This window comes from Anopheles moucheti, chromosome 3 (assembly GCF_943734755.1).
Source record: "Anopheles moucheti chromosome 3, idAnoMoucSN_F20_07, whole genome shotgun sequence".
Taxonomy (NCBI): Eukaryota; Metazoa; Arthropoda; class Insecta; order Diptera; family Culicidae; genus Anopheles; species Anopheles moucheti.
In genome coordinates, this window is record NC_069141.1 from 78,771,110 (window position 1) to 78,792,110 (window position 21,001).

General features: G+C 41.5%; 2 protein-coding genes across 8 annotated transcripts in view; both read left to right on the forward strand.

The window, feature by feature from the left end:
• The window catches only part of LOC128304718 (calcium uniporter protein, mitochondrial), a 112,371-nt gene extending 97,173 nt beyond the window's left edge, over positions 1–15,198 (forward strand). Inside the window, exons 3-8 of one of the 2 annotated variants that reach the window (XR_008287423.1) lie at positions 2,015–2,243; positions 7,685–7,790; positions 8,836–8,937; positions 9,009–9,212; positions 9,296–10,197; positions 11,660–15,198. Coding sequence is in view for 1 of the 2 variants with exons in the window: in XM_053041931.1 (XP_052897891.1) it covers positions 2,015–2,243; positions 7,685–7,790; positions 8,836–8,937; positions 9,009–9,212; positions 9,296–9,595 (941 nt within the window). In the remaining variant the exon portion in view is untranslated. The other variant, XM_053041931.1, reaches the window with a different exon arrangement.
• Positions 15,199–18,922: 3,724 nt separating this feature from the next.
• LOC128305745 (serine/threonine-protein kinase mig-15) overlaps positions 18,923–21,001 on the forward strand; it is a 45,349-nt gene continuing 43,270 nt past the window's right edge. For all 6 annotated transcript variants that reach the window (XM_053043332.1, XM_053043335.1, XM_053043333.1 and 3 more), the window contains exon 1: positions 18,923–19,291. In XM_053043332.1, coding sequence (XP_052899292.1) covers positions 19,223–19,291 — 69 coding nt within the window. In that variant the 5' untranslated portion in view covers positions 18,923–19,222. The remainder of the gene's footprint in view (positions 19,292–21,001) is intronic.

Sequence of the window (21,001 nt, forward strand, 5' to 3'; positions counted from 1 at the left end):
ATCTCTCATCAACTCCCTCGAGTTACTTGATAAACACTAATTAACTCCTGATTGTGCAAGCGTGATTTACTACAAGCGCCACCAGCTTACGAAACCCGTAATCCTGCTTATCTGCTGAGTAATTGCATTCATATACTTTCGGTCCTTTTTGGCGTATCAAAAGGACCCATTTTATTAAGGGACCTAGTTCCGCACGGGTCATTGGGTCAGCATCAATTGCCAACCACCGTTTGCCTATCGTAACATCGTTAAAACTACAAAATTTATGTCCTGTAACTCATAATTTATAAACCAAACCTCTGCCTTGGCAAGTGGACGAAAGCCAACAAACGGTTCCTGTTGCGGGATAATCTCTCCGATCAAATGCTGAAAGTTTTAACCGCACTTGGAAAAGCAACTCAAAACGGCAAAGAATTCGGACCGTGTTGCTTTGGAAATATGCTTTATTTCTTCGTTGTTTGTTGTATACTTTCGGTCCCGTTCGAACGGCCGGCCCGATGGTCGAGGTGTACAGAGTGAAGCACAAAATAAATGCTTCAGAAACACCCAAGTCACTGAGCTTTTTTTCATTTTATTTGCGACCGCGCGTATGTTTGCTCCGTAACCGTCGGGACCTTTTTTGGGGAGGGGTTGAAAAGTTTCCACTCCTGACTGGTGTCCTTCGTCTATCGTGCACCTTGGGAGGCCGCTGTTCGCATGCCCGGGCAAGAAATCCCATCCGTCCTGTGGCGGGTTAATCAGCCGAATAGCCACGAGATTAGATTGGCCGATAAAAGAAATAAAAATGCCACAATGTTGATATCCTGCCGTGGCACGAAACACCGCCAAACGGCACAAGGAAACCCCTGCACCTGTAACGGTCCCGTACCGGCAAATGGTGAGCGAAAGCAAAGGAATGTACAGGACAAATGGTGGAAAAATGAAAAATGACTCATGTCACGGAGAGACGCCGCTCGGAGCCGTCAGGGCACATTCTTCAGGTGGATAGAATTTTCCACTTCAGTGTGGCGGGTTTTCTATTCATTCCCACAAACTCAACCGAGAATGACAGCAGGAAGTGTACGGAAAATGGGATTTAAACAAATACGAACAACCCCCAGGAACAACTTTCGGCGGGTCCTTTTGGCGAACGGCTGGGGGGACTGTGTGTTGCTGCCACGCTAAGAAGGAAGGAGAAAACATGTGTGTGGAGAACATGCTGTGGAAATGTTGTTTTATTTTCTTTCTCTCATTGTATTTCACACTCAATGGGATCACAAAGGTGAAAATGAACCATTCGAGAACGTGTGAATGGGTCATACCTTTGATTAGCCAAAAAGCATTGTTATTTGGATTGGAATGCTTCAAGAATCCATGGAAATAATATCTGCTCTTTGTTGTTTCTCCTAACTTATAACAATTTTGATGTTTCATAAATTTATGTAGTCCTTCTATTTCTTTACTTTGTTTGGCGGTTTGATTTAATTTCTGTTATTATAATTCTATATCTTATTCTATTTTGTTTCTTGTTGTTTGCTCTTTTTACTTAACAAATTGGGGTTTAGTTAAAGGTTTTCTGTTTAATATTTTCTTATTAGTTTGGATTCAAAAATTTAAATATTTTTTATTCCTCTTTTTTTACTTTGTTTGGCAGTTTAATTTTACCTCCGTTATATTTATTGTATATCTTATACTGTCTTATACTTATACTGTTTCTCGTTTTTGCTCTTTTTCTCAACAAATTGGGGTTTCTTAAAAGTTTTATATTTAATAATTATTTTTTGTTGTTAGTCTAAAGTGTTTTTTCGAGCCAAATATCTTTGTATTAACAAAATGTCCTAAACGACTCCATACAACTACAAAATCTGATGTGTTGGTATAAAAATTGTCATAAAATCAAACAGTTACACACTCTTACAGCTTTCAGATTTCCGAACATGTCCTTTCCGAGTGCGCCCTCGGAAGCGACGCGTAGTGCGTGTTCGATTGACTACATTGTTTTTCTCTTTTTCCCCGTTTTTGCTCTCCTTTGCAGAAGTAAGCGTTCGGTACTATCGCGGATTGCCCCACGTCACCGTACCACTGCCCTCGCGGAACGAACGCTGCCAGTTCACGCTGCGACCGGTAACGCACTGTGTAGGCGACTTTCTCGACATGCTGAAGATGGAGGACCGTGGCATCGACCGGGCAGCCATTCTTAACCGTGAGGGAGTCCGGATAGCGGCCGCTTGCTCCATCGAGAACCTGATGGACGACGAGTTTTGGTGAGTGGAATTATACTTTACAAAGCTCTGTAACCGGGCGCCAGGTTTCATAATGGTAGGTGGAATAAAATTAGGTTCCGGTGGTTTGTATTTGAAGACCGCACACCATTATTAAAGAAATCGTTTGATTGTGACAAGTGAGTTGCCCACTGTCCGCTAGAAAACTTGAAGTAGCTAAAGCCTTTCTTCTGAATGATTACGGAGAGAAGATGCACTTTGTTGATTAAATTTCCCTTTTTCCAACATGACGACGGTCCTTATCGGTTTCTTTCTCGGTTACATGGTTCGAGGCGTCACGCTGTACCCTTGTCTTCACTGTTTTCTTGCCAGTGCAATGCTAAGTTACCCTCAAGAAGCTAAAACGCTTGTTCTATAGCTTCTTCTCCTCGCTCCATTTCTTGAAACATACTTTTTACATCAAGTACGATTTGTTCCGAACAGCATCGGACGGAAACGTAAGGCAAAGCTCACTTTACAGCAAATCCGCAACGTCATCTATATTCAACAGTTCGCACAACCGATCGCAAACCGATTTCTCCTTCACTGTCACGGTTGCTTCCGCTGACGGGGCAGCTAAGAACAGCGGTAAGACGCAAGTGGGTTTTGCCTTAAGATAGTTGACGTTGAGGAATTGCAATTAAATTAGAAAACTTTCATTACCATCGATGTGCCGGTGTGATGCAGTAGATGGGGTACAGGAAGGATTTCTTCATTAAGCAGAATTATTCCAAACGGAACATGAGCCCCATTATTCGTAGCCGATTGCATGCACGAAATGCAAAGGGTTTTTGGGGAAGGCATCAGTTTAAGGTGTCGCATTAACGATGTTAAAGTGGTAATAGAACTATAGGAGACGTCATAGACAAACCATATTATTTATTTAACAAATCGCTTCCCGATTTCCCTGCTTCATCCGGTTTCGTTTGGGTTAGGTTCTTCCAGATTGATTCCGATTTTGCACTATTGTTCCTGAAATAATCTGGATGTTGTTGCGAATTGTACTAATGAACTAAATTATTTATTACTAATTATTAATTAATTAATCATATCAAACGATATGATTATGGTAAGATCTTATTTAGGATAACCCTTAATGAATAGATGTGAGAAATTGTGTAAAAGATTCCAGATCGAAACTTCCAGATCGAAAAGGATATAAAGTGTGTAAGTGTAAACATATTCTTATTCTACAAAAATCCCCGTTGGACAATATGAACTTGTGGAGCATAAATGTTGAAACTGTTGGAATATTCATATTTATTGTTTATTCCTTGACAATGACGACTCTTTTGCCGTATTATCAGAAGAATGCCCGAATGATTATACACAAAAAAAAATCTCACATCTAAACCAGGGCAAGGGCTTCACGACATATTCCGCAACCTTCTGTCAAAACCAATTGAATTGATAACATGGCGTAAACTCACCACACTATCAACCATTTGTCCATTTTTTTATCTGCGAAATCGTGCCCGAAACGAAAACTGTCACTTTCTGTGTGATTTCTTATCCGTATGCTAAATTTAATATTAGCAACCCTGCCCATTGCCACTGATCCTCGGTCGATTCTGAAATACTGCCTTTTCTTCGTGTCCGTGCCTGCAAAAAGGCAAATCGTGGCACGTCCATTGTCGGCAAACGGTGCGGTGAGAAAATTGTCTGCTCATTTTACTCATCCCGACATCCTCTGGGGGTTAGATTTTCCCACCTAACCGCTGAAGGAAATCCATCGATCCATCGGCATCCACCGGACCGGACTCGGATAACTAAACCGTGTACCGCCGCACCGCATGCTCCTCCGTCCCTGCTCCGGTCCACATCTGAATAATCTCCCACCATAACACCTGGCCCGACCGCCCGCCCGCCCGCCCGACCGGTGCAATCGGTTGGAAGTGAAAGTCAAAATCAGATTGGTTTTTTGATTGGACCCGATGGTTAGTTGGTTTTATCCGGTATATGGTGCACATTCTCAGGGGGCGATTCCTTCCATCCTACCACCGTGGATTAATTTCATTCCGGTCTGGGGTTGGAAAAATCCGCCAGTTCGTGAGCGTTCGAGATGAAAACCAGTGCTTACAGTGCCGACTGGTGGGACACACTTGGACGTGGGTGGGTGGCTATTTCACTCACGAGAATATATTTATCCACCTCTTGGCAAAATCATCGCCCATAACCACTCGGTCCGGATTATCGGGGAAATTTCCATGAGTTTTGCTTTAGATTTTCCTTTTTCATGAATGTTCCATTGTCCGCGGGATCCGAAAATGGGCCCTGTTTCTTATCGTGTACGTTCCATCGAGTAGCTGAAATTTGTTTTCTCCCCGTGGGAAGCACGTTTCAGTGTATGTATTTTCGTTTTTTGTTTCCTTTATGAACCCTAACCAGTGTTTGATGTTTTTTTCCTTCGTTTTGGCAACGCTGAACGCTTCTGCGAGCGTAACGGGGTTGCGGTCGTGGGTTTGATTGTTATAATTTATCGCTTTTCCCACGACCTCGGGCGTGTGTGGACAGCTGCGTACGCAGGATGTAATTAATAATCCCAATGATTGGTGTTCCTGGAATGTGGAATCGTTCGCCCAATACAGGTCCCGGCTGTCAATAACATCGCAACACCGACTTGTGTTTTCGATACATTTATTCGGGACTAGTAACTAACTTTTTTGTTCAATATGATCAAAAGTATATTAGGATAAATATTAACTGATAGGTTGAAAGCTAAATCTGTTGTATGGGTTGATGTATAACAATGTGTTCATAACAATTAATAAAGTGAATGTAAACTTTTAATATATTTAAACCTTATAGTGCTGTGCTTAAAGAAACTATGGAAAAGAGTCATTCGAATCAAGACTCTACAAAAATTTACTTAATCTCTCAAGGCTCATCACTCTTTGGAGATTCTTAAATGTCTGAAAAGTCCTAATCTCTGGAGATTCATGAAGTCTTCGTTATCTCGCGATCCTCTTTAATATCAGGAAATTCATGTTTATATCCTATAATATTCGTGTATAATTCATGTATCCCAGAACATTCATAAATCCTCAAATATTCATTTTGCATTCTGCAATCGTTCTCGAATAATCAATCACCTAGCACGATCCCTTAGTAGCTGCGAGCGCCACCTAGCGTAAACTTAACGTACCATTATTGCTGGGTTCAATCGAATCTTCGCCCGCAACAATTTGTGAATTGACAAAGATTTAGAAGTGGCGCTAAAGCAAAAGATAATTCTAGTAAATACTTCGTGTATGTTACTGAAAAATTCTTGTTAGTTTAAAAATTTCAATTAAGTAGTAGCAGTACTTGACAAAATAAACATTCATCCCAGAGGGTATGGAATATTATGTTTCAGCTATTCAAAAATATTTAAAAATTTAACTCTACAAGTTCACGAATCTCTAATGCTACATAATAGAGATTCAGAGTAATAAATTATTTTTTTGTGACGGACACTGCAGCAGATAACAGATTAGATAGCAAGCAACAGCGCACACAAAATCACAACAAGTTATCAAAACAAACAATGCTTTCATCAGGGTAAGTGGCTGTGGTTCACAGTCACTAGCAACATCATCCATCATAATCTCCCAGCGACAAGTGACAGCATCCACTTCGAATCCCCTTTTTTTGTTCTCTCGCTCTCCACATTATTGACCAAATATCTCCTTTCGAGCCAGTTTCAATCGAATACACTCCGGCCAAGCATTACATTAATTAGCTGTCAACCGCACTGGCTAATCTTTCACTTCAATGCTTTTGCCATCCACAGTCCACTGTTTCACACTTTCCGTGCCATTAATCCCAGCCCGGCTTGATCGATTGCAATCCTCCTTGAGGACGATTCATCCCCAAAATAGGATCGTTCGGTGGAAAGCTTTCCACTTCTGCAGCGATTACACACAACCCAACCGGGGGCAATTTATGTGTTTATTTCCCACGTTTGCTTCGGTATAGAAAAGCACATCCTTGGCCGGTCGGAAAAAGAAATCCAGGCGTGAAATAAATTTGCACCGTAGCCGAAGATACGGGTGCTTAAAATTGCATCGTAAATCTTTCCGATTCGTCCGGTTCGGTTCGTATGGGTGTGCAAGCGAGATCAAGTGGGCGTGTGATGGTCGAAGTCAATGCATCTTCAAACCACACGTCGCACAGTAATTACTCACCGAACGGGGTGTGACGGAGATCGAGAAGCTGAATGTAAATGTGTTCCCCGTATTGAAGGGAATGCTTTAATGAGCGTCGTTTGTAAAGCCAACCACAGCTTTCTTAGCGTAAATTTTCGGAAGCTTTCGGATGGATGAGATGCTTTTCGAGAATTCTGCACACACGAAGATCGATTTAGTGTGTCGGAAAATTCAATAAATTGAACTACAAGGAAAGGAAGTCGGAAAATGTTGACTAGAATGCAATCCAATCGTGCTTAATGCTTTTATGGTGCTTTAGATATTAGTACACTTCCATAAATTCCAACCGGTTCCCCCTTCATCCTTGAAGCAAATTTATCTGGATAGAAAGGGTGGAAATTCCGCATCGACGCATGCTTCCGTTTGATCTAACATCTTCGTTAAACTTCCGAAACCCTCAAAACACACGACGCATCCTGTTTGTTGAGCAAGAACACGTAAGGAAAAGCACATTCTAAATAATTTTCCTCCACGTGAAAATTTCCCATTCTCCGCTTCATTGCGGCAACGGTGTGCCTTAGAGCCGGTGAATGAACGGATTTCCTTCCGCAGCGAAAAGCGTGTTCCCATCCCATTTGCAAACGCTTTCCGTTTCGGTGTTGCGGTTAGAAGGAGAATGAAAAGTTTCCGTAACCGAAGGAGGAGAGCAAAAAAAACCGACATCGCACCTGGTATTCCCATCGAAACTAGATAGGAAATTTTGTGTGAGAAGGGTCGATTAGTGTTTGTGTGTGTGTGTATGTTTTTTTAATCATTTTTTTGGTAATGTGTGAGTGTGTGTGGAGTTGTAGCGTGAAAAAGCGCGTTCGAGCTTTCCAATGGAGGCGCCCGGTTGTTCACGGAGGAAGTATTTAAAAATGAATTTCGGATCGGTGTGCTTGAGTGCAGCTGTGCCGTACCGCGCCACACTCACATTGAATGCTGCTCACGTTTTGATAGAATTTTGTTGAACAAGGATTAATGCGTTTCATTCGCTAGCCCCATTCGGGTGTGGGTGCATGGGGACGGGGTGCGTTGATCATCCCGCCACCGTTTGTTTATCTTACGCTCTGTTTTGAGATCAATCTGGCGGATTACGGATGGATGAACAACTTAATCCGTTTAGTTTAAAGTGTCACAAAGAGAAGCTAAAGTACGAAAAAAATAGCTATCTCATCGATGGGTATCGATGTGGATATTAAATTATACTACTTGCGAAACTTTAACCTTATCTCTCTTTCTCTCTTTCTCTTTCAATCTTTTATCCCCTCATTGCAGGCTGCATCTGAACGACAGACAATACTACGTTAAGCCACCGAAACGTGAAAAAATTACCTCAGAAGAAATCACTAGACTAGGCGACGTACAGGCACTCGTGGCACAGGTAAGAACCGTCTTTCGGGAGGGAATTTCATTTTATTATTTATTTTCCACTGCTTTTCCACAGCGGACACAAATGAATGGAAAATTCATGTCATAAATGCAATCCATCGTTGTGGCAAGGAAGCGAAAAACCAAAACATAATGGAAGGTTTTGATGGCAATAAATAAACGGAACTGAGTAATTTCTCCTGTTCTATTGCTCGAATGTCTGTTGTTGTTACCTTGTTCCATTTAATAGCATGAACAGTGGTATTGCATTTTGTTGTGGTATAGAATTGTGGATCGTATTTTTTTATTCAATTTCCCTCGCTGCTTAAGCAGCAGTAGAAATGGATTTATTGGAGTTGGAAGAGTTAAAAGAAGCTTCAAAGTGTCTTATTGACTTGGAAGCTATTCAAGTGCTAGTGATGAAATAAAACAGGAATTCTATGCATCAAGTTCAAAATCTTCAAGATCTTAAAGGAATTTTATATTTTACTGAAAGTAAAGGATGTTCTGGTCCTTTACTGTTGGTCTAGAAACAGTTCATTTTGTATTCTCGGTGATACGGCCTTTGTAGCAAGTACACAATGAGCCTAACAGTATCAAAAGAGCAAAAGTAGTCTCATATGCGTGGGAAAGTCTTTTAAGCGTAATTTGAAATTAAACCATTTAAAACATATTTTAAACCTCACTCAACTTTTCAAGACCCCTTCTTCACGCGCTCGTTTCGAATCGTGGCTCGTTTTAAAAGGTTCGATCTAATTTGACAGCTGAACTGTGTAAACCCAACCCAACCGGGACACAAACGTTAGGCGGGGGAATTGCCAATCGAATTGGTACCCTGGGGCCAACGAACACTAGTTTACCAACCGTTCCTTCGCTGAAAGTAAGGATATCGCATTTTAATCGTTTCCACTAATTAATCGCTTCCATCGAACAAATTAAACCTCGGTCCCTCAGGAACTCTGAAATGTTTGAGTAGGGATTGGCAATTCCTTTATTATTAGTTTGAACAATAAAAGCGAAACAAAAAATAGCCAATTCTAACGTTTGCTTTCCCGCAGCTGTACGAAGCACTGCACGTGGGCGAACATCAGGTTCAAAAGGAGCGAGAACTTAACGGCAAGCTGGAGCAGCTGAACGAGAAGCTTGGCCCATTGGAAGCGGTGAGTACACGGTGTCCAGGCGCACGCGAAAAGGCCTAGCGGTACTAATTTATTGCTTTTGCTTCTTGCAGAAAAAGAACGAATTGGACCAGAAGGCGGCACGAAAGACGAATGCCCTAACCTGGGTCGGATTGGGTCTGATGTCGGTACAGTTCGGTGTGCTCGCCCGGCTAACCTGGTGGGAATACTCCTGGGATATTATGGAACCGGTGACGTACTTCGTCACGTACGGTACGGCAATGGCTGCGTACGCTTACTTCGTCCTTACCAAGCAGGTGGGTGAAACCTTGAGGAACTGAAGGCAACTTGACGTGTAGCAGCAATATTTATCATGGCGCTTTTTTGTGTAAATTTTTAGGAATATCTCTTACCGGACGTGAAAGATCGTCAGCACCTGATCACGCTTCACAAGGCAGCAAAGAAGGCGGGCGTTAATCTGGCCGAATACAACGACATTAAGCGACAAATAGCCGAAATCGAGCACGATCTGCGCCGGCTGCGTGATCCACTGTACATGCATCTGCCGGCACCACCGCCAAAGACCAAAACGTTTAGCGCGAGCGAAATTGCATTGGCGAAAAAGCAACAGCTAAAGGCCACGCTTGAAATGCAACCCGTGGTCGATGCGGCCGGTGGTGCGCTCAAGAGTAAACACTAAAAGGCATACTTCGGACCACATAAAGTTGCTTGTATGATGTGTGTGTGTGTGTGTGTGCGTGGGACTATCGTAGAAGCGAAGCGAGAAGTCTTTTTTGATGCGGACGCAGTAATGTTAAAACCAAGAGTTAAAAGAGCAAAAGAATAGCTCGGAATGGGGCGCGATAATGGTTGTAAACAGCTCGGATAAGCAACAATCAATTTTAAAAATCACGAAACAAGGTAACAAAAGCGCTGGGAAAATCGATTAAAACCCCACGGAACCCATTAAAAAGCGCACAAAAGCGTGTATGAATATGGCGGGCCACGCAAAAAAAACCACGAGGTGTGTACTGTAATAGTGATTCGATGTAAGCTTTTTCCCGCCATCGAATCAAAAACAGCGCTAGCGAGAGTGCTTTCCTATCCTCGGCCGCATAAGGACTTTCCGCGTGGCCGTAATACAATGCGCGTATTGGGAAAAGAATGGTATAATGCTTCGGTTCGAGTGCCTAAAAGGTGCCCTTGCCACAACTACTACTTAATGCCTCACAATCAAAACGCGCGCACAACCTTCTGTGTTTGGAGGGTCAGTACTTATCGCACACATCACCACATTAAAAGGTACTGTTCGTGTTACGTTTCTGACCGTTACACGGAGCTGACGGTGTTACACCGTAACATTGTTTCGTTTTATTACATTACTCATTGTGTTTTTTTTTTTATATATTTGTTGGAGCAAGGCTTATAAAGTGTACCCTCAGTGTTAACTTATACTTCAAACTATTACCTCACAAACGTTCTCCCCACAAATGCAACAGCGCACACACAGGGTTTCGTGCAGCATCGGAGAGGCGTGCAATGTGCATTTTCCTATCACGAATCGAATGTTGTTAGTTAGTTGATGTGTGTGTGTGTGTGTGTGTGTATTTGTATGTGTGTTTGTTTACCGAATGGTTATAATAGTGCCTCAGTTTAATGAATCTCACCCTAGAGCCGAATGTCATTTGTTTTGTATTGAGTTTATTGTTTTAAGAAACGCCATTTTGCAACGCACACGTGCGAGATTCAGGTGGAATGGAAAGATCTGAGGGCGGCACTTACAATTCAACATCCGACAGACGATTTCGCAGTGTGTTAGAAAAGTGTAAACGCTTTTAACATGTATGTTTTTTTCCTAGTTTATTATTGGGGTTTTAATAAAGCGACCATTTAATTTTAGTTTTATAGTTTACGTTTCTGTTTGGTGTTACTCTCCGTGGTGGACAGGTATCATTTATGTTTGGTTTTGTTTTTTTGGAGTAAGGTGATACACTTAACTTTCTGTCTCTAATCGGTTTAGGGTAATAATCGAGCTATACAAATACATATTCAGCATTATTGGTGCCTTTGTTTTTAAAAAGAAAACTATACATAAACTTTGCGCGAACACTCACGCCTATCTACTTTAACCTTTGTACTGTGTTGTACTGATTGATTTGTTCTCATAAAAACGAGTTAGAATTGTTACATATTGTTGAACATATGGCGTGTACATTAGGCTAGTGGTTAATTGAGAATTGAATCACTATTTGCCCGATTTGCTAATACGAATACCGAGCAAAAGTTAAAAATACTTGAAGAAAATCATTAAGTTACCATTTGGAAAATTAGTAACCGTAAGAAAATAATTAAAGAAAGGGGAAGTGTACGGTTGTGTAAGGAAGAAAAATGAAAAACAGGCGCGAGAGAAAGCGGGAGTGGATTTACAGTTGTGAACAGAACTACAGTTAACGTAATACTTTTGAAGTAACATGAAGCACAACACAAAATGGCGACAATTTGATATCGCACGGTGAATAATCGGAAAAAAAGGGGTCTGCTACAAACTAAACAGGCTAAGGCCAATTAATATTAAACCACTTTTCTAGCGAAACGGACCGTCATACGCAAAACCTTCATCACTAACACTAATCTTAGCGTCTTGCCTTCCGTGCGAGAGCAAACAAAAAATCCGACGAATAGAAACGGAAAGGAATCTAGATTGTGCCCGAAGCAAAAGTTACCCCGTTGATGAACTTGTTTGTTGTTTCTCGTTTTGTTTTAGGCGCATAATAGTAAGCAAACCTCCTACGTAGCGATTCTGGCGGCGAAATTCATGGCACTGCTTTATCTAAATCTAAAACATCGAGCTTTCCCATACAAACTCGCAGCAAATGGAAATGGAGCGAAACACTGCTAATACACGGTAAGCTTTCATACGCCTCCAGAAGGCTTTAACAATCTTTAAGCTGTATTTAACGAATGCGAATGAAACGAAAACAAACAAACAAACAAAACAAAAAATCTCCCTTCTTCTATGCCTCGGATAGCTATAGCAGTATTAGAGTTAGTAATCTTTCAACGCGTAACTTAAATCTTCAAGGTTTAAGCTTACAGAAACTTCGACGAGAGAGGACGAGTATAGAAGCAAAACACTCTCTTAAGCGTGTGAAAAACAAGTGCAAAAAAAAACACACACACAGTTCCACTAGACAAAATCGAACGAAAATCTTGGATAGAAAAATAACTAAAACTACCTTCGAAGCGAGTGAAAACAAACATAAGTCAAAACAGCACGCACAAGCACATGCAGAATCTATCGTTAAAGCTGTGACCAACCGAACTGTAGTGATCGTTTCACGATTGGTGGTGGGAAAACCTTCACGTTCCACCACCAACGTTTGATAAATCCTTTTTAGAGCCATTTTTAAAAAAGAAACCCTACCTTATAATCAGCCATCCCTAGCAGCTGGGACATGGAGGCGCTGGGACTTCCTCTATCTGTCCAAGCGGGCAATCCACTTGCTGGTTAGAGAATTAGGCTTATCTTTCACTATCTCTCTTCACTCTTAATAGTTCGAATCGCGTATATGAAATAGTTAAACCTCAAAGCTTTCTCCAAACACTCTTTACCCATGTTATTAAACCTATATAGCTTATAAAAAAAAGCACAGAAAACAATCTCTAGCTGCGTACTGTTGACTAGCGCCCTGGTCCTGGTAACGTTTCTGCTCTCTTATCGGCATCTCTGTACCAGGCGGTATCTGTAGCACTTTACACTCACTTGTCGAGCTCCAATTAGTCCTTGGCCTACACATCCGTTCTTCACACCTTTAGCACCACATATCTTTCCGGTTCGGAGTCCCCTTCGATTGTTTGTAGCTGTTTGTTGAGGGAATGTTCGTACCTTGTAACTTTCGCTTTAACGCATTTTGCCTTTTTCCCCGGTGCTCCCAGGTTTTTGTAGCTAGCTAAAATCGAACTGAATCACTGGTTAACTGATAATTCTTCTTCCAATTTCACCAACATACTATTGAATGCGGCACGAAACCGCCCCTTACTGTTCTTACCCTTTGTTCAAAAACTTACCCACATTCGGCATCCTACGCAACAAGCGAGTATTAAACAACGATAGTGTAACCCGTTTAACTAAACAACCCTTTCTATCAAAAGTGCCAATATAAGCAGCAAAAACCAAGCAAAAACCAGAAACGAAATAAGAGAATCGATCGAGAAGAAAGCAGCAGATGAAACATGAAAACTACAAGCACGTACCCCATTCACTCTCTTACCTCTTGGCGAGAAGGAAAATCACGAACAAAAATGGTTATCCGTCTCTTTGTCCCTATCTCTAAACTTTAGAAGCTAGTGAATAACAACCGGGTGCGGGTTTTCCACTTTACCCACGCACGCAGTCATTACTACCTTTAATGGGAGATTAAATAAGATTTAGCAAAACCAGCGATAGTAGAATAGAAAAAAGGAAGAAAAATAATAGAACAAATGGGGAGCGGTTGAGAAATGTTGAAACCAAACTACCTATTCTCAAGAAGAAGTAACACGGTTCACTGGGAAAGAAGGTAGTCTTACAATATTTGCAAAAACAAAGGCAAAGAAAAAAAGATGAAAAACTAATATGCAACGAAACGAAGGCAAAGCTGTTGTGTATAATAACTGAATAATATAATTTACTACTAAAAATGAAGATGAATATGCAAAAGGAACATGAACAAGCAAGACACAAACAGAAAACAAGCGAATTGATTTAGCCGAAACTGTGCTTAAGGAGAACAAAATGGAAATCAGATTGCAAATCAGATGAATGAAGCGAAAATAGTCAGCAAACAAAATACAAATACAAAAGAAGACACCACAGTATGATAGAGTGTGACAGTGGAAAGAGATGTAACAAGTATTTGCCCGTAAGGTGAAAAGTTCAATTTAAAATATATCCGCAAAGTATTAATAAGCAACCGAGCGAAGCAACAGCAGTGAACGAAGGGGGAAGTGAGGTACATAACAAAAACGCACACACGATTTCAACCGTTAAACCAGGCAAAGCCAGAAACACTAGAGGAACTAACAAATTTAACAGATAAGCGATAGGACAAAGTAACCTGACCAGCGCGTGTTTCGCAACTTCCTTCAACCTTACCTTTTATGTGACGACGCGCGGCGGATGACTTAAAAGAAGCAACAATTGCAAGCAATCTCTTACAACGCAGAAACTCATTCGCTAATCAATACTGCCCCTCTCTAGTGAATGAGGCAGGGCCCGGTTTTAAGTCGTGTCGGTTTAACTATGCGTTAACCGTGCGCGTTTGCCATTTGTTTAACCGTTTATTGGATTATCGCCGATGAGGGTGAAAATGGCTGACGAAAGGACATTTGTTTGTACATATAATTAATGCCGGTAGTATAACTAATATTGGCTAAAGGTTCTCACCGCACAAGGAAGGAAAGGAAGCCATTAGTGAGGTAGTGACAGAATGGTGAAAATTATTGACTACCGATGCGATCGTTGAAAGTGAATTTCGGATATATTGCGTTTGCAAACTTATAGGCAAAATTTCGTTTCCAACGATCGTTCACAGCGTGAAAGTGTGCGCACAATCCTACTAAACACGTTTGAAAGGCCACAAGGGCCTCTCTTGTTTTTTTTTGTCCTCTCCTTACCCACGTAGGCTAGCGTACGAAAGAGTGATCTTACTAAAAGAAAGGAAAGCAACACAGACGATCAAATCGTGTGTCGTTGTTGCAAGAGAAACATTAACCCTACTGAGAAAACTTATAGTATGAATAACGAAACACAACAAACTACACACTATTAACCGTTGCTATTTACCATTTCCTTTCTTTTGGAACCCGCTAAACAACCCCAGAAGGGTGGATTTAACGTCTTAAACGCGTAAAGAAGAAAAAAAACGTGCTTTCAACTAAAAACAAAATCTCTGCTGGTGGGTGTGTGGCACGCTGTGATTGCACACTGTTTCCCAAATACGTGTGACAAGAAATCGGGTGGTTGGGTGATTTAGTTTTCTCGAAATTTCAAATTAGAATGAGCCACCTGTTTCGGACACGATTAACTTTACGCAGTCATCTGTCTGTGTGTGTGTGTTAAAGGATGTTCGTCTTTTGCAAGACATTGGAAATAATGCCGCACAGTTTCCGTTGATACGGGTGTTTTAATTCCCCTGTTTCCTGAGTCTCTGACCCGTGAATAATCTACCGGGCACTACGAAGAAGTTTGAGTTGTGTTTAATTGAAAAGAGTTTCGATTATGTTACCTACCGTTGTGGAAGAAAATGCTATCTCAATGAAAATAAAAACAAAAATAAAATAAACCATGTGTCATAACACCAACGAGCATAATGATGACTGTACGCAATCCTTTTATATGATTGTATTATATCATATGACGCGTTTGAGCCCAAAACACCAATAACACTCATAACTGACTGTAGTTTGCGGAATCTGCAATAAAAACCGTCATTTTGAATTGTACCTCTGAATTCTCCCATTCTAAACGCAATTGGACATTTCACAACAAACCGCGAAAAAGAGAGAGAGAAATGACAGCAGTGGTTCGTGAGAATATGGTGGAGATGGGCACACACGTGATGTCTTGTTTTCATTGCGCTAATTGTGCTTTTAAGATAAAATATTTTTTGTTTTACATTGATTGCTGAGCGTAGAAAGCGTTTTGCACACTTGTTGGAAAATACTTTGTGGTCCTCATTGATTAAGCAGGACCCAGTATGAAACGTGTAAGGCACAATGATTCCGTACCCTCTAAACAGCGTTTAAGCAGCGCAGGCGCTGCATCGTATCATATTCATATGAAACAATTTTAATGTAATTTTAGCTACATTTCACGACAACATCGCAGAAATATTAAGAAAATGCTATCCTTTCCACCAAATTGTCTAACTATTAATATCCAGTTGCAAAAAGAAATTAATTATTTTTCCCTTGCTGTCAAACTACAAACTGTCAATTACAAACATCAAAAAATCACTCTCTCAAAACGCGCCCTGATCGAACCCGCTCCGCATGTCACTCTGAAAAATGGCTTCCGATCGCAAACGATGAGATGACCTGATCCGCATACGGATTCAGTCGAGAGCAAGCAGTCGGTGAGTGTTAGTGGGTGCGTAAGGAAAACGAGCTAAAGAAAAGATGTCGATTTCTCATGCGGTGTAATAACGGTGCACACAGAATAGTGCTGAGCAAATTATGCTCCGTAATTGTTATATTCCGCGTACGAAACATACTGTGCTGTGTGTAATATTCTATTTGTTCGCAACGTTCATAATGCACTAGTACCGCGTTGTAGTTTCGTGCGTGCGGGTGTGCGTTTGCACATACAGTATTTTTTCGGCTTTTGTGTGTGGTGTGCTGCAATCGGTGGAAGATTTTTCTTTCTTTTCGATCCTTTTGGCCCTCTCTGGCACACGGGTGCGAATAATCGACGTAGACAAAATAGCGTACGAAAAGGATTCGATGTGTGTCCACACAAACCCCATCTCAGCTTAGATTGCGTATGTGCGTGCGTGTGTGTTTGGGTGTTTAAAATTGATCTTTTATTCTACCAAACGGAGTGTCTAGTGTAATTTACTATTGTGGAAACTCCTATTCAATACCTCTTGAATATTGGATCCATGTTTCAAACCTTTTCGATGTCCTTATTAGCTTAGAAAACTGCGAAAAACATGTTCTTTCTATCAAACCCTCCTGTCTCCCTTTGTCGTTTTCGTCTCTTCAGTCTTGAGCCAGCTCCGGTGTGTGTGCGTAGCTCACCGCAAAACGAAACGCGCCATTGTGTGTGTGTGGGGTGGCGGGAGAGTGATTTAAAATGTGGCCACATTGCTCATAAGTAGTATATTGGAATAATTTAGTTTTAAATGTAATATCCGTGCGAAAATATTTTCCTACTTGGTGTGCTAAAGAAAACGAATGTGACGAGACAAAAGTTTCGCCGTCGCCCCTTGTCGTGTATTGCGTGCGCGTGTGTGTAGTGGTGTGATACGATGGGTGTTTGCTCTTGAACATGGAAGAATTCCGTTCGGTAGAGTGAGCACGAACGATGCGAAACGGTGAAGTTAGAATAAAGAACTACAGAGAGCAGCGTGGCTGAGCGCGTGCAAGAAAGAGAGAGGGCAGATGATTCTTTTCAATCAAAGTTAACCTGCTCATTTGAGTTGCGCTATCGCGGATCACTCTCTGCCACACGCACACACATTCGTATCAATCGTATCGTAATGCGTTTTTGATGTTCCTAGCCCTGTGTTTTTTTTGGTTCTTTTGTTGCATTGTGCGTGCATAAAGATTTATCTATATGTGTGTGTGTGTGCGTATTTCATGTTCCGATAATTAGGTTTTGCTTGGCAAGTGGAAAATAATGTTAAATTCTTTGCCTTCTTCAGTCTGTCACACACATACGCACACACTGACAGAATCTCTTTGCTGATGCAGCCTTTGCGAGGAAAATAGTTTTCCTTTTCTTTTCAATGGAAGTTTTTCCCCATAGCACGCGTGGGGTAAATAAAAGTTTGGATATTTTCCTTTAATTCAACTTGAATTTACTATTGTTCGCAACATTTAGTGATGTAGCGTGTTTACCGGGAAGAAAACACCACAATACGAACGTTGCTTCGTACGGTTTGTGCGTGTGTGTGTGCACGCATTGTGCTAAATCTCGTCTTCGCAGTGTGTGTGTGTGTAGGTGGTTGCGAGTCGCCTTTCTGCTACATCTCTTGTATTTCATCATCGCAAATCATGTCTCATCTTGGCGAAATTTCTCTCGGTTTCGCCCTCTCAGGTGCGCACCGTTTCAACGCTCTCTCTCTCTTTCTTACTCATTCTCTCCGACCATGTGAATGTTTTCATCAGTCCTTGCCTAAAACGTTCTTTCATTATCGATTGAACATCCGCGAGTTGTCCACCGGCAACATTTACCCTGGACTAATTGAAGGTAGTTCCGGTTGTAACGAATTTTTGAATATCTGTTCTAGTTGTCTTCCACCCGCAAAGTGTCACACCGCTTTTCTCGAGCGTGATTGTTCTATTGTTTGCTTGATCGCGATCGTGTGCTCTGGTGTGTTGTGTTGCCTTGGTGATTCACGGTTGGTGTGACAGGGAATAAGAACTTTGCCGTCTTTCGTCACAGGATGGTATAAGTGTAGTGACTGTAGTGTAACGAAATCATGAAATGGAAGTGTTGTTAAGTAAACAAAATTGTGTTATTAAAATGATACGCAAAATAAAACAAACGAATCGTTTCAACACCCAATGACTGTCATCATCACAAGAGTTGTGTACTTTACTTCAGTGCATACTCTGGTATGCGTGTGTAGTTGCGCATATTTTTTTGTCCTTCTGTAATATCAACACACGTTTAGAATATTGGTACATTTTGTTTACTTAAAGTGTGTGCTTTTTTTGTTTAATTGAATATTATGATTCCCTTTAATCGTAAATTGTCAAGAATGTATGTTTGTGTATTATCTTTTATCTTCAAAATGTTACTCCTGGATGAATTTCAAGGTGCATTTCGCTTCCGGCATTTTACTTCCGCAACAATCATTGCTGACACAACCACACATACATCGGGTTGCGCATGTGAGGGAGGGGTGTTGTTTCAGGATACTAAAGCGAAAGCGTGTACACGTGCGCGCTTGTGTGCGAAAGAAATATACTACCGAAACCTAAAAGGTCCTTTTGTCGTCAGCAGCGAACCTCTACGTTGAGTGTGTGTGTGTGCCGTGGGTTGGTGAAATATCGTAGCCGGTTGATTGTGTTTGCGTGTATGCGTCGAAGAAGGAGTGTTGTGTGCAAAGTGCGTGCGGTTTTTTTTTGCAGCAAAAAAAATCGTTTCCTTAGCGATCATTATCAGTGTGTGCGTACACAAACACAACGCATTCGTTCGTGAAACCAATAGAAGATGCATTTGTTACACTGGCTTTGTCGCATCATAAAAACGTGTTTTTTTTATTTTGTTACTTATTTGATTTGTTTCTTCTTCCCTTCTGTACAGCACAACGGAATACAGCGAATGTGAAACAAAGTGCGTGAGATAAACCCAATTGTTAGAGGAAAGTGTGTGCGCGTTTGCCGTTTTTGTTTCGGTTTCTTTTCTGCCTGACAGTACGTCAGTACATCTGTCAAGCGGGACCGCCGCGGGAGGCAGCAACGCGTAGTAGGCGCAGCATTTTTGACAGACGCACAATACTCTCCCCTTCGCCTACAGAAGGGTGGAGAGCGCGCGCGAGTAAAAGAGACGGTAGATATTAACGAGTGGGGGAAGAGGGGAGTGTGTGTGTGTGTGTAGAGTGTGGTAGACGTCAAAATGGCGCACCAAATGCTGGCTCCGTCCGTGAACTGTTCGCTGGATGATATCGATCTGAACGCACTAAAGGTAAGTGGTAGGGAGGGGTTGTTGGGATAGGGAGGGGAAGAGGGGGAGGCGTGCATGTTGTTGCAGTCGGCGTGATGCACCATCGCTTCCTATGTGCATCCATAGACCAGATTGGTCAGCACATATTAAAATCACATCATCACAAATGCATCGTCGTCCCCGTGGATGCGCGCACGTGCATGTATATGTGCGCGTGTATGTGTCGTTTCCTATGCCCTCATGCTCCCCTGATTTTTTAAGGTGTGGTTGGATCCCTACTGTCAAAAAAAAAAAACGCCAGCAAGAAAGAGTGTGCCGGTGGGGTGAAGGGCAATACTCCAACTCTCTTGTCAGAATGTGACAGTTCTTCTTTCGCACGTATACGTATTTTGTGTGCGTTACTTTTTGCGGTTCTCTTCGCTCTCGAGGTGCAGAGGGAAGTTTTTATATCTTTTTGCCAACGATAAAGTCACAGGCAGCTAATTCGTTCAAGAATGTAGTTTTATTGTTTCACACGTTCTACTATCCATCGGGCATAAGTTCTGACCAAGCACGTTACTGGATCAACAATTTGACCGGAACTGCTTCCGGGCATAAGGTCTATCAAAGCGTGGTCACTCTTGCCCTCAGGAATACCCTTAAGAAGTGGCACGCTTCATTTGCAGTCATGGTGCTATTTTCACACTTGATCGGTTCGAGACCCGGCCGTTGTGTGTGTCCAACTGTGAAACCGGAACCGGAAATTGTCCACTGTTGATTTAATGACCTTGAACTCCTCCCGGCGGGTTGCGTTCCGTCCTGTTGAACACCGTTTGTGCGGTTTCGTTTGAGAACTCGTGGAATTTGGAGACCCACCTCGGTGGGGTTTTTAGTGTGGTCGAAGACGATGGCGTCATCGGAGCGACTTCAAGTGAGATTGGATTGGTAATTGGCCGTTGTTGAGGGGGAGCAGCACGTGGTACACTTTTAAACCATTTCATTAATTCATTTTGTTTATGAATTTTGAAGGCGACTTTCTTTTAATTGACGATGCCTCTATGTGTGTGCATGAATAAAAGCGGAGTCTTTAGATTAGAACTTCGTTAGACGGACGTATTTATGTGAGGAGACGACCGTTCAATTTCAGCAGTATTTTGATAACAGAACCTCCAATGACACGTATAAAAATCATCGTAATACTTTGTCTAAAGTATCTGCGAGTATAAGACCTAGTTTTAAAATAGATTTTCGTTTCTCAGACTATTTTATCGATTTGGTGATAATTGTAAAACAAATCCAAGTCACTTTAATGCATTTTTTTCCTTTAGAGCCAAAATAAAGAGTATTTAAGTTGCACTAAATCTTTAAAATTCATTATTGAGGTTCGTGTGGGATTGTTATAATATTGAAACCTTTACTTCACGAAGTTTGGTTTAATATTTTTGAATTATCTCTTGGATTTGTGTGGACAAAGATGTATACGGAACCCTTTCTCCTCTTTTTTGGATCATGTTCGTCTGATGTTACTGGTAAAACATTACGTTTGATAAATGTGTCTCCACAAACTCTTTTGCATCAATCGTACGCTCGTTTTATGCACCCATCAACGTCTGTTTGGAAAACGTACAAGCAAACGAATGCTAAAACCCATGAATCTTTCCGCCTCTGCGCTAACTTCTAGCTTCCATTTGGTTTGTTCCAATTCGTTCTCCTTTGCCTTTTTTCTGTTTGTTTTTCGACATATTTCTGAAG